This window comes from Rhinatrema bivittatum, chromosome 4, assembly GCF_901001135.1.
Source record: "Rhinatrema bivittatum chromosome 4, aRhiBiv1.1, whole genome shotgun sequence".
Lineage (NCBI taxonomy): Eukaryota > Metazoa > Chordata > Amphibia > Gymnophiona > Rhinatrematidae > Rhinatrema > Rhinatrema bivittatum.
This window is the reverse complement of record NC_042618.1, coordinates 132,196,231-132,208,731: the sequence shown is the minus strand read 5'-3', so window position 1 is coordinate 132,208,731 and position 12,501 is coordinate 132,196,231. Positions and strand designations below refer to the sequence as shown.

Here is a 12,501-nt window from a genome sequence, read left to right as displayed (position 1 = left end):
CCATCATCTCCTCCACAAGGTTAATCCACCATCCTCTCCTGAAAAAAAAACCCAACACTTCCCAACATTGTTTCTGATCCTACCCTCTTGGAGCTTGACATCTTTTCCCCTGATTTTACAATTTCTTTTCCTTTGAAAAGGGTTTGCTTCCTGTTCATCAATACCTTTCAGATATTTAAAGACCTCTATCATATTCCCATGTCTTTCCTCTCCTAAGGTATACATATTGAGTCCTTCAGTCTCATCTCTTAGGGCTTTTGATGCAGACCACACACCATTTTGGTTATCTCCCTCTGAACCATCTCTAGCCTCTCTATGTCCTTTTACCTGTCTCTTATATCTCTGTGCTTACTCCACTTTCTTTTGTCAATAGAGTTTCTATAAGCGATTGCAAGCTTTCACACTTGTTTACTTTTTCACAGAGGCAGCAAAATGTACACATGGCTCTGTTTTCAAGTTCCTTGTTTCTTGGTGGCCATATTGGTTATTCAGTGTCTGCCCCAAAAGATTGCATCTTTTTTTATTTCTTTACTTTGTAAATAAACACATGCTTCTCTTGATATGGCCATATTCTCCATTTTATAAAATGTTCCTTTCCTGAAGTCACAACTGGAGTCCTGCTTTGGATACTGCAGAGTTTGGTACGGACATAGGTTCTGGATCATAAATAGCACAAAGGCAGTCAAACGTTCTTCAGTTCATCACAGGAGGAACAAGCAATCAGCCGATACAGTACAGTGCGCTCCGACGGAGCGCACTGTTAACCTGCCCTTGGACGCGCGTTTTCCCTTACCCCTTATTCTAACCCGCGGCACCTAATAGCGCCCTCAACATGCAAATGCATGTTGATGGCCCTATTAGGTATGCCCGCGTGATACAGAAAGTAAAATGTGCAGCCAAGCCGCACATTTTACTTTAAGAAATTAGCGCCTACCCAAAGGTAGGCGCTAGTTTCTGCCGGCACCGGGAAAGTGCACAGAAAAGCAGTAAAAACTGCTTTTCTGTGCACCCTCTGACTTAATATCATGGCGATATTAAGTCAGAGGTCCTGAAGAGTAAAAAAAAGTAAAAAAAAAAGAAAAGAAATTTTTAAATGGGCCGGCGGCTGATGGGCTGAAAACTGGACGCTCAATTTTGGTTTATGAGCCCGTGGCTGTCAGCAGGCTCGAGAACCGATGCCGGCAAAATTGAGCGTTGGTTGTCAAACCCGCTGACAGCCGCCGCTCCGGGTCAAAAGGAGGCGCTAGAGACGCACTAGTGTCCCTAGCGCCTCCTTTTGCTCGTTTCTACTGCACCACCTAATTTAAATACAGAATTGCGTGCACAGGCGAGGGGCTGGTGCGCGCGCCGGGAGAGCGGGCGTTCGTCCACGCTCCCATGGACTTTACTGAATCGGCCCGAAAATGAGAAGAGATCTTTAAGCTTGACAGTAAAACTGACTTGACTTGGGGATGACAACAAATATAAAATGTTTGATCCCAACTAGAAAAAGGAGAGCTTTTTCAGCTAAATGTGCTAGTGCCCAGCAGGGAGATAAGGTATGCTGAGCCTGGTCTTTAAAAGGGCTAGGTGTCCCAGCAGTCAAAATGCACAGGGCTCAGATCAGAGATATGTGCACTTTGTCAGAGTTCTAAGTAAGCATATTGGTCCTGGAGAAAACTGGATTATTTTCAGGTTGCAATTCTATTAAGCCAACATGCGTAAAATAGATTTATAGACAGATGCTGGTTTTACATGAACTCTGGAGATCAAACAGCAACCTTCTTTGGAGGACAGTCACCATGTCAGACCAGTCTCTGCTAGCTACTATTCACCTCATAGGTTTAGCATGCCAGGAGTCTTGATGCAGAAAACAAGCAACCTTAATGCAAACAGCTAAAACTGTACCTTGAAGGCATTAACAGAGTGAAACTCTGGCTCCGGGCCTCTAATCCCCTCCTGGGACAGTTGTTTACATGATAGTTTCCCACCTGTGTTTTTAAATGAACCTTTAGGTATAATTAATGGCTGCCTTTAACACTTCAAAGTGCAGGTGTTTGGTTTTCTTCATTGATTACCCCTGCGTTTTAGAAAAAAATAATTCCCTAGTTTCCTGAAATTGTGGCCTTCTCCTATTAAAAAGAAAGCTTTTAATTTTGGTTTTGGATTATTGCGGGTCCTGCTGGGATGGCCAGCTCCTTTCTCCCTTTGTCAGTGGCTCAGCTTTCTGCTGTGTCAGTACAATGAAGGCATCGTTTACTGCAATGTTCGGGTCACAGAAACACAAATCCGGAGCAAGGAAGCCGCTTCCTTTTTGAGGCATCTCTATACGTCTGAGTACAGCAGCACCTCGGAGACCGTGGCTGAATGAAAGGGTGCTCACAATGGAGGGAGCTGGGTACTGCCCCAACTGCTATTGCTGTTATATTACTTTATTCCTTCTTTGATTCATAGGGTTGGTGCTTCCATTAGATCAAACTATGCAGTCGCCTAGAGCACCAAAATTTAGGGAGGGGCAGCAAAATCCCACCAGCACAAGGCCCAGAGGGGAAAAACCAGATACTGCCAAAGAAGGGAGCGCTGTTCTGGCGCTGCCACCAATAGATAAGTAAGGGTGGGGTATGTATAACCGAAAGTTCGCCTGGGGCACCAAATACTCTTGTACCGGTCCTGTTGATTCACCTACACAAACTAAGAGGAAGGTCTTATACCTTTAAAAAAAAAAGAAAAGAAAAGGGCAATAGGAATAAAAATGGCAACACAGATTTTACTTGTTTCATCATCTTTTTCCTTTTTCTCTCCCCAGAGCAGCTGTCTGGGCAGCACAGGTTTCTTTGTTGACCCAAGGATGGAGGTCTTCCTCAAGACCGAATCCCTCAGATCCACCCTGCATGCAAGAGCTTCTGTCTGTGGCAGTGGTCATCCTCCATGCCTTGCTATCTTAAACTCCATTTTCAGGGGCTGAACTGAATTCTTTGCGAGAAAGTGCACGCTATTGTAAGTAATCAAAAAATAATAGTGTGATGTTTCAGATTGGGAGAATCACTGGGGAAAAAAATGAGGACTAGGCAGAAATGCTAAACAACAATAAAAAAAAAAAAAGCCAAAAACTTTGCAAGAAAGGACTTAAAGAGAACTAGGAATAGACAACTGGGTAAGGAACAGATCAAAAACAATGAATTTCCAATCTTTATGTGTAGCAGAAATAACAGAAATTCCAGGAGGGACCTCCAGTGGGCAGATATTGCAAGACCACATTCACCCACCATAACCCATCCTGCCCAATGTATCCTCTCTCTGTATCTATATATAGGAAAAATAACATTTATTCCCCTACTCAGAACAGAGAAGGATTAGGACTACCATATATCACCCTCGTAGCTTCTATGAATAATGCCATTTTTATGAAGTGCCAGTACCAAGTGACTATTCTGTGAAACAGATGGAGAGAGAGAAGATTTTCAAGTATGAAAAGATGCAATCAGAGACCAAGAAAATGTGACAGAAAGAGAGGAAAAAGCATCCCAATGGTATTGGGTACCACAGGCCTGATTAAAAAACGTTGTAACACACCTTGATATGTGTCTATGCATATTACATCCTATAAACTCCAGAAGAAGGAGGCTCTCTTTGGTACAATGCGAATATTAAGAACGACACTAGCAGTAAAGTTGAGAGACTGAGATCATATCCAACATACCCTGGCTTACAAGCGAGGTTCATTCCTGTCATGGCATGTGCAAAGATAAAGAGAACCTATATAGGGACGTTACCCCGAAAGAAAGCTCACCTTCTCTGCCAGCAGCTCTCGGATCTTACTGGCTTGCAGGCGGAATTTGAAGAGCTGTGTCTCCAGCGTGAGGCAGCGTTTCTGCCAGTCCATACAGCCGCTGTCCTCCAGCAGCAGCTCTTCCATGGTGGGGCCCCTGGGTCTCTCTTTACAGGTCTTTCAAGAGGCGCTGGAAATGAAGACAAGAACAGCATGCAACGGTTAAACCAGACGGAACCGTGCAGGTACTGACCCTACTGCACTTCAAGGGAGGCTTCTCTTACGTAGGAGGAGGACTGGGGATAAAAATATAGAATGTACTGCATCTTAAGGAAAAAAGCTGAAGTTACTTTGAATAGTGTTCAGAACTATAAATATAAAGATACACAGAAAAAGAAACTCAGGGCACAAATAACATATGTAAGAATACACCATACAGACAATGGATGACCAAAAACACAAATACATGGCATTGCCAAGGTGCTGCTGTATGCAGACTTGATACAATACAGATCTATCTATTATGTATAATAAATGTTTGCCCATTTTCCATGAGCCATGCAGAAAACTATGTTTACAGCTTACACAGACATCCCTTTGATTTGGCTTGAACAATAACGACCAGGGAGCTACTTTAGAGTCCATATCCAAATATGAATAAAAGGTACATAAATACCCCAGGCCTAGAACTCTTCCTAATCTGCTTACTCCTGTATCTCACTTTACCTCATACCTTAGGATGGGAAATACCCCTCCTTCATCCCAGTGGATTATACCACTCTGAAAAGAGAGGTTGACTAGAGCAGCATGCTCACGAAGTCTGGACATCCAAACAGCCCGGGTATGCTATATGCACCATACTGAGCGCTCGTACAGAGGGATGCAAATGCATTTGTATTGTTCTTGTCACAAGCAGGTACATAAACAGAAGAAAGCCGTGCACTAGTTTATGTACTCGCTGTTTCTTTTAAAAAAGTACTGACCAACAAATAAACTGCAGTTCCCATAGACTTTTCAAAGCACTTACTGTGCTGCGTAATCCATGTGTGAAAGCCTGCTTCTAACTGGGGGGGAAGGGGGGGAGGGGAAGGATATTTCTTTTCATTTGCAAATTTTTAAATCCACAGGGCTAGAAAGTCCCTTTCTTTAGAGGCTGTGAACTAATTGAAGTGATCAGCATACAATGGGCCCAGTGTCTTTCTGCATGACAGTCATATTAGGTCAAAGATTTGGCTATATAAGGTATTAGAGTACAGAAGAAAGCCAAGGGGAAAAAAAGCCCCATTCATAATCTTGCTGAAATGGACAAACAGGGCACTCAACCTGCACTCCTCCTCCTGGAAAGCAGGCTGTCAAGGAGACATCATGCTAATCAGTAATACCAGAATTAGAAAAACATCCTAGATTTGTGACTAGGATTTCCGAAAAACAAAAAATGATCAGCAGGGTGATTATTATTCCACGACGGTGTTCTGGCGACACCAGCATGTCGGTGCCTCTGTTAGATTTAATGCCAAATGTTTTACGTAAAAATGGTAAAAAAAAAAATAAAAAATCAAGTGACAAGTGGAGGGAGCTCACAAGCATAAAGGTGAAATAAAAGGTAAACTGTCGCCAAATGTCTGCAGAAAATAACGTGAAACCACTAGCTCACTCGTAATACGATTTGATAAAGTTTGGGGCAAAACAGGGACAGCAAAAAGTGATGATTTTCAGGAATAATTTGCCAGGAAATTAGGGAAAAAATGGAGGGTTTTGCATATCTGTACTCAAGGCACCTCGGATGGAAAATTTTCATCCTTTTTTTGCTGCTGGTTTCATTTTCACTGTGGGCACTCTCAGGGTTGAGGAGCTCCCTGCTCATCAGAATGTCACAGCTCTGGCTCATAACGCAGGGCTTCCTGGGATCTTAATAACAAATGCTACCACAAGGGCATTTGTTTGTTTGGGTTAAATGAACTGCAACTATTTAAAACAAAAAAAAAAAAAATGTGTTTCTAGAAGAACCTCTGAATCAGCTAAATCAGAGGCTGGGAATCTTAGCGCGAGGTTTCCTGCGAGGTCGTCTTTAAGGCTCTGTTTGGGAACAAGTCACTGATTGCTAGTATGAGGCAAGGTCACAATAAAAAACAACACCACTCTTTCATGAGCTGGGTACCAAAGAATGACTGGTTTACAGCAGAGGGTCTGATATAATAAAACCCTTGCTAAAATCGGAGTTAGATTATAGTGCGCTAAAATGAGTGATCCTTGCGGGATTCGGTAAGCTATATACACTTATTAGGCACCATAAAATTATCCATCAGTAAGAATCCAAATAAACTTGAAATCATTATAATCCCGCCTAACAAAAAATGTTTGCTTTCACAATTTTTGCTTTCTTACTTCAGAAATGTAACTCTTGCGTTCTTTTTAAAAAGAGAATATCTTTAGCAGTAGTACATCATCACAGTGTTACAGGCACATGAGCTGCCCTATCGCTAGAAAAAGCAGCTGGAATTTTAAGGACGAAGCTGAATGCCTAATAACAGACCCGGTGCTACCAGGTGTGCACACCATACAATTACATAGAGCAGCTCATCCAGGGGGCGGGGCTAAAGTGTCAATTACATAGAGCATCCAGGGGGCGGGGCTAAAGTGTCAAATCCCATGTTTTATTAGCTTAGTTCTGGTTTAATCCTATCCCAGCTTGGATCCTACAAAGGCCTCTGTTTCTCCAGTACAGGCTTCGTCAGGGGAATATATCAGCTGTCGATTGAGGAAATCTCTTACATCATAATGCCTTTATGTAATCTAGTAGCAATAACCTTATGTCACAAGAAGTGCTCCAGAACAAAAACACTTTCTTAAGCCATTCACCACAGAGAATGCAATAAAAAATAAATAAACAATATATACTACTAATATATATCTAACTATATTGAAAATTTAAGGGGGGGGCAAATATCCACAAATTTTTCAAACCTCAAAGATAGTTTTCCATTAACTTGGTAGCTCAATCTATAAACCATTCATCAAAATTTTTAAAAACGCTGTCTCTTAGAAATTTGCCATGTTTATGGAATCACCCATTACCTCTACAAACAAAAAAAAGGCATCACAGGTTTTAATATATCATTCTAATTATATCCCTGACTATAAAATCTAACCCACACAGATCTTATCATTCATTACCTTATTGTTGCATCATTCTCATTCCAACTTTGTTCATTCGAGGAGTCGCCTGTAATTGCCAACTTTATTCCTGACAAATATCTTACCAACGTCAAAAAGAAGCCACGTCATATTATACCCTTTCCTGACTTGTAATAACTTAATATATATCTTCTTATAGACAAATGGACACACAAAGTAGTAGAATGGGAAGTATGCAATAAACTTCCCTTTCAATGATTTTATTTGTTCCACTTTATATATCCTCTTAAATAAAAATGGGTATCTATTTTAAATGGATGGCAGGAGTTAAAAAAAAAAAAAAAGCCTCCCATTCAATAGCTTTATTGAGACCTCCTTGGGTGGATCGTATCCCACTGGTATATTTACCTTTGCTCATGTCTCTATAATTGAACTGAGGTGTTACCCCCCCTATTAAAGAACATTTGTTGTATTACAAACCGGCCGATGCAATACCACGTAAAAAAACATGCATCCAAATTGGGCGCACGTTTTATGATCGTATGCATATCCACCTCTGCTGGGCGCTCAGTGCAACAGGCAAATGAGCTGCCATGCTAAAAGGGATGCGCTAGCCTAGTGCTCTGCATCAGGCACCCAGGAGATGTGGCTGTGTGCCCACAACAACCCAGGGATCCCTCCCCATCCCCGGCAGGGCTGTTCCCAATTGCTCCTTTTCACTTGGTGGTGAATCGGCTCGTGAGCAGCATGCTGTGGCACTGCCTCACCTCCCTGAGACCGACCCGTGTTCCTTGCCTGCATCTAGAGGAAGCTGCAGGACTTCTTCTAGGTGAGCAGGTTGCACTGGGTCTCTGCAGGGGTCCTGTCTATTCCCTTTAGAGAGGGTGGACAGAGGCTCATGTGCCTGAAAAGCTAGGCACACACCTTCCACCTTCAGGCCCTGCAGAGATATCTGTATGCAAACTCCGCTCCGCGATGGCACCCACTGGCAACGCAATTTTTCCGCCAAGCGGGCAACCTGTGGTACGACTGACAGTTGTTCATCCTAGACACAAGAGGATTCGCCTCCTCACAGCTGCCAGGATTCTACAAGGAATTGCTGAAGGCCTGGAAACTGCTGGGCGTGACCAGAGGCCTGGCTAATACAAACTGAGACTTCCTGGGTGAACCCCTTCTGCATAACCCCAGTCTGGGCTTGGAGGGGCTGGAAGACCTATACGTGAGACGCCAATTGGACAAGGTCCGGATAGCCAAGGTTGGAGACCTGCTAGAGGATCTGATGACCGCTGTGGGGCACCTCTATAACTGTGCACCCAGGGCTCTGACAAATTGCTGGTGCTCTACTGGAGAGGGCCCGCGAGCCAGGATTCCCCACCCGACCACGCCCTCCCTGGCCCCCCAGCTCTGCTAGTAGGGCCTAGGCTGCCGAAATGTGGGCCCTCTCAAGAAGCTCAACCTCCTCGAGCCCAGAGCCTTAGCAGGCTGCAGAAGCTGCCCCTAACATCCTTCTGAACTATGTCTCGAAAGAACCTGTATCTGCTGGTGACCCATACGGAGCCCATGGAGGGCTTTTCTCCCCAGAATGCCCTCCTCGTCGTGGTGACTCTCCCAACCCCAATGATCCTGCTGAACAGTGGGACTCTCCTTTTCCTCTCCTCAACTCCCCCCCCCCCCCCTCCCCCTGGCCTGCAGGTAAGGCAAAGCCAGCACCAGCGGAGGAGGGGGTGAGCATGGCTGCCATCCAAGCAGCTAACAGAGATTCATCCCCCAGCCAAAGTATTACAACTAGGCTGAAAGCCAGGGCATGTCATTTAGGAGAACTACAAGCTGCACTATCAACCAGCAGTTCCTTGTTCTAGGTTCCCCTTCCCTAATTTTTTTCAATCCCCGTTGTCCCCACAAGGGAGAGGAGAAAGGTGTAACTTCCTAAAAGGGGCAGGGCGGCCTTCCGCCACCCCACCCCTCCGGACCTAGAAATAGATCCCTCCCTGTTCTCAGAACCTACCCTCCCCCAGGCCTTCTAAGTAAGGAAGTTTTCCTTCTAATATGATGATTCTTTAGCTCTGAAGGTTCCTCCTGGGGTTTCTTTCCTGCCCAGATTCCCCTACTGGTTTCTTCACCCAGCCTCTCCTGTGGTATGTAGTAACCATCACAATAAGTAGACCTTCAGTGCATATATTTATTCATTCTACTTATTACATGACTCAATGTCATGATGCTATAAGCATACTACAACTTAAACCACCAAAAAATGGAATCACAACGAAAACAAAAATAAAATATACCATTTACAATTAAAAACAATCATACAAAGAGCTGCAACAAAAAACGTGCAACACCACTTCTGCACTCTCTCACATTTAGAGCTTCTGTTTGTAGGTTTTAATCAGACACCAATAAAACATTATTCACATTCACACAAAAAAACTAATAGGTGTTCATTAGACAAGCACTGGAGAAACGCCATTGCTCCTAGTATTATTTTACACTTCTCTGCCGGTCTAGGATTCTTCATTCCATTTTGGTGCCTTTTCTGCATGACAACTCTTCAGCTGCACAAGCTTTGGGCCTCTAGTTTCCTCCTCTTCCCAATGGCTCCACTGCGTAATTGTTCCCAATAGTGAGCATCAGTAAGAGGTGGTAAGAGGAGTTTGAGAGTGGTAGGGACAGGGGTGGGGGAGACACAGTGGCAGGACTGGGAATGGGGGGGGGGGGGGGGGGGGGGAAACCAATGCTGGTAACTGGGGGTAAATGTGAATAAGGTTTTGATGTGGCAGTATATTTCTCTTATGAAAGTGTACTTTATATATTTGATTCAATTGGAAAAAAACTTTTTTTTGCATCCTCAAAAGTACCTCGAAGTAGCTGGAAAATAAACATCTAAAATTTATAATATATAAAACACACAAAAACAGAAGCCCTACAATATATCCCATATATCAGTATACTATGTCTATACTATATCCTTAAACTTGCAAGATTGGCTGAAACACGAAAGAAAGCTTTTTCAGTAGTGGCACCTACGGTGTGCTTGATGTCTTGTACAAAAAAAAAACAACTTTTAAATCTATGCTCAAGGTATTTTTATTCCAACAGACTTCTCCCTATTAATTTTTATAGTAATGACTGAGTCGATGTTTCCATTGGTTTTCTAGCAGTAGATTTTTTTATTTTACTGTATTGTTTGACATTGTGTTTTATATATTTATGTATTTTATTTATTTTTTATGTTTTATTATGTAAGCCGCCTAGAGCTTTTGCATCAGGCAGCATATAAATGCTTGAAATAAATAAATAAATAATTTTTTCTAGGGGGGGAATTATGGGAGCAATTTTGAAATCAGTTACTGTATCTGGGTGAACTGAAGACTGCCCTCTTCAGACTGACTAAAGGTACACGAGTTCCACGGCATATGCACTTTTATCTGGATTATGAGGCAGCGTTCCTGGGGGTGCATTTAGGTCCCAATTACATCTTATTTTCAAAAAGTAGGCAGGCTATTTTCCTTCCCTTTCGGCTAGCCACACAAACAGCAGGTATATGGTACTTTTAGCCCATACACTGTGCGCTAATTAAATGTATTTAAAATATTCATATCCCGCCCATCTATTATCCTACCCAGGTGGTTTCCCTCTGAAAGTTAGTTACAAGGCATGCATGTTAAAAGTGTGCATATACTTTGCAAAAATGAACAAACACGAAGACATCTAAATTCATGAGAGATTATTTTGAAAAGGATTTACACGTATAAAACATTTTACATGAGTAAATGCACTTTGCACACAAATGGGCTTTTGAAAATTGCTACTTTTGCACGCATAACTCCTTTCAAAATTCACTCCATAAGACTGAATTGTCAAAAGGTTTTCAGGTGAATTTTCAGAAGAGTTATACATGTACATGTAACATACTATCGGAGCAATTTTCAAAAAAGTCATTTACCCGTATTAAGGGCACTTAATGTGGGTAAATCCTATTGACAATTTAATAGCATATGTTTTAGAAATTTTCAAATAACATTTAATGAGGATAAAGTGCATTTGCACATGTAAATCCTGGTTTTAAAAATAAAAATGCTTTTGAAAATCAGGCCCTTTAAGTGCATAAATGCACTTTACAAAAGTGAATAGGCTTTTGAAAATTGCTATGATACGCGCTTCTTTTACACATGCAACTCCTTTGAAAATTACCTCCGATGATTCAAGACACTAAATATTCATGAATTAAACACTTAAATCTAGAGATGTATTGCCTTATATTTCTCTGGGGAACCTCCAGAGAGCTGTCATTGTCAGCCTGTCAGAGACTGAACTACATTTCCATTGTACTCTCCTATAAGCAGTCTTATTCCATCTTAGCTGAAAGGGAATAGAGGGGCAGCCCGCTCTCATCAACAGTGAATCACTATGTTTATGAATTAACATGTCCTCTCTCTCTCTTATAAATATCTATACAGATGCATATAAATAAATGAAATACTTTAAAATAATATAAATAATAATACATACATAATATATAAATATATAAATAATAATAATAATATATAAATAATAATAAATAAAAATATAGAGAGAGACATGCACACACACAAAGTGGAAATCTGTGAATAACTGTGAAAGTGACTTCATTGCTTTACACTTCTCCTCACATGATATTCCTCTCCTCTAAGGACTTGGAGACAGGATCCCCAAATCTGGCTGCTGTCTATTGCTAGGACAGGGTAGGGGATTCCTGGCTTTGCACCTACTCACCCTCTGCTTCCAAAACTCTGGCAAGGAGTCCATGGGCCTACACTGACTCCTGGCCTTCCGGAGCACAGAGAGGGGACCCCCAGAGCTTCACTTTTTCCTGGGCCAGCGAGAGGGTATTTCCCCTCTCCCCCAACCACTGCTGCTAACTACATGACAGAAGAACTTGATTGCACTGCGTGCCAGCCATTTTTACAGCAGCTGCTTTAACAATCACCGTCCAGACCTTTTAAACATCAAAAGATTTTAAAGTATTTCACATTCTTGAATATCTAGGCCACAAGATACAAAGGACCAATGTACACAGGGGATTTCTTTGCATTTTGTATGGATGAGGGAAATGCTCAGTATGTTGGACTCCATCCCAATGAATATTCTGACCTCCAAAATATAAAAATGAACTGATCCACATCCACTTTGTTTGTCAGTTTCCAAAATGCTGAAAAAAACAAAACAAAACAATACTTAAGGTTCTCTTACCATCTTCTCCTTCCTTCCTAACCCAGACATTTTCTAGTCAGTATTTACTTTATTACAGCTTTGAGAGAGACATTTCAAATAATAACCTTGGCCTTCTATACTCAATATTCTCCTTTAGCAGGTTCCTTGAAAATGGATTGTAAAAGCAACTCTCGGAGCAGTGCATGTTTGAGAGCTCATTGCATCCAGACTACTGTATACGTTTTGCTATTATTTTTAGAAGGTGCTCTGCCAGCATCTACAGTACACAGAGTAAACAAACCTTTCACATTTGCACTGAATGGATCATTCACTATGGGCGGTAAAAGACCTGATGCTTTCTCCTTGTGGTAAAAAGGTGCCTTGGATAGGGATATCCAAGTCTGAAGTTAGCAATGATGTGACAGTAA

The 12,501-nt window shown here is 42.0% G+C and overlaps 1 protein-coding gene across 2 annotated transcripts in view; it reads right to left on the bottom strand.

Moving 5' to 3' along the window:
- The window catches only part of PLEKHH1 (pleckstrin homology, MyTH4 and FERM domain containing H1), a 302,331-nt gene that overhangs the window by 269,111 nt on the left and 20,719 nt on the right, over window positions 1–12,501 (bottom strand). For both annotated transcript variants that reach the window (XM_029598848.1, XM_029598847.1), the window contains exon 2: window positions 3,770–3,938. In XM_029598848.1, coding sequence (XP_029454708.1) covers window positions 3,770–3,895 — 126 coding nt within the window. In that variant the 5' untranslated portion in view covers window positions 3,896–3,938. The remainder of the gene's footprint in view (window positions 1–3,769; window positions 3,939–12,501) is intronic.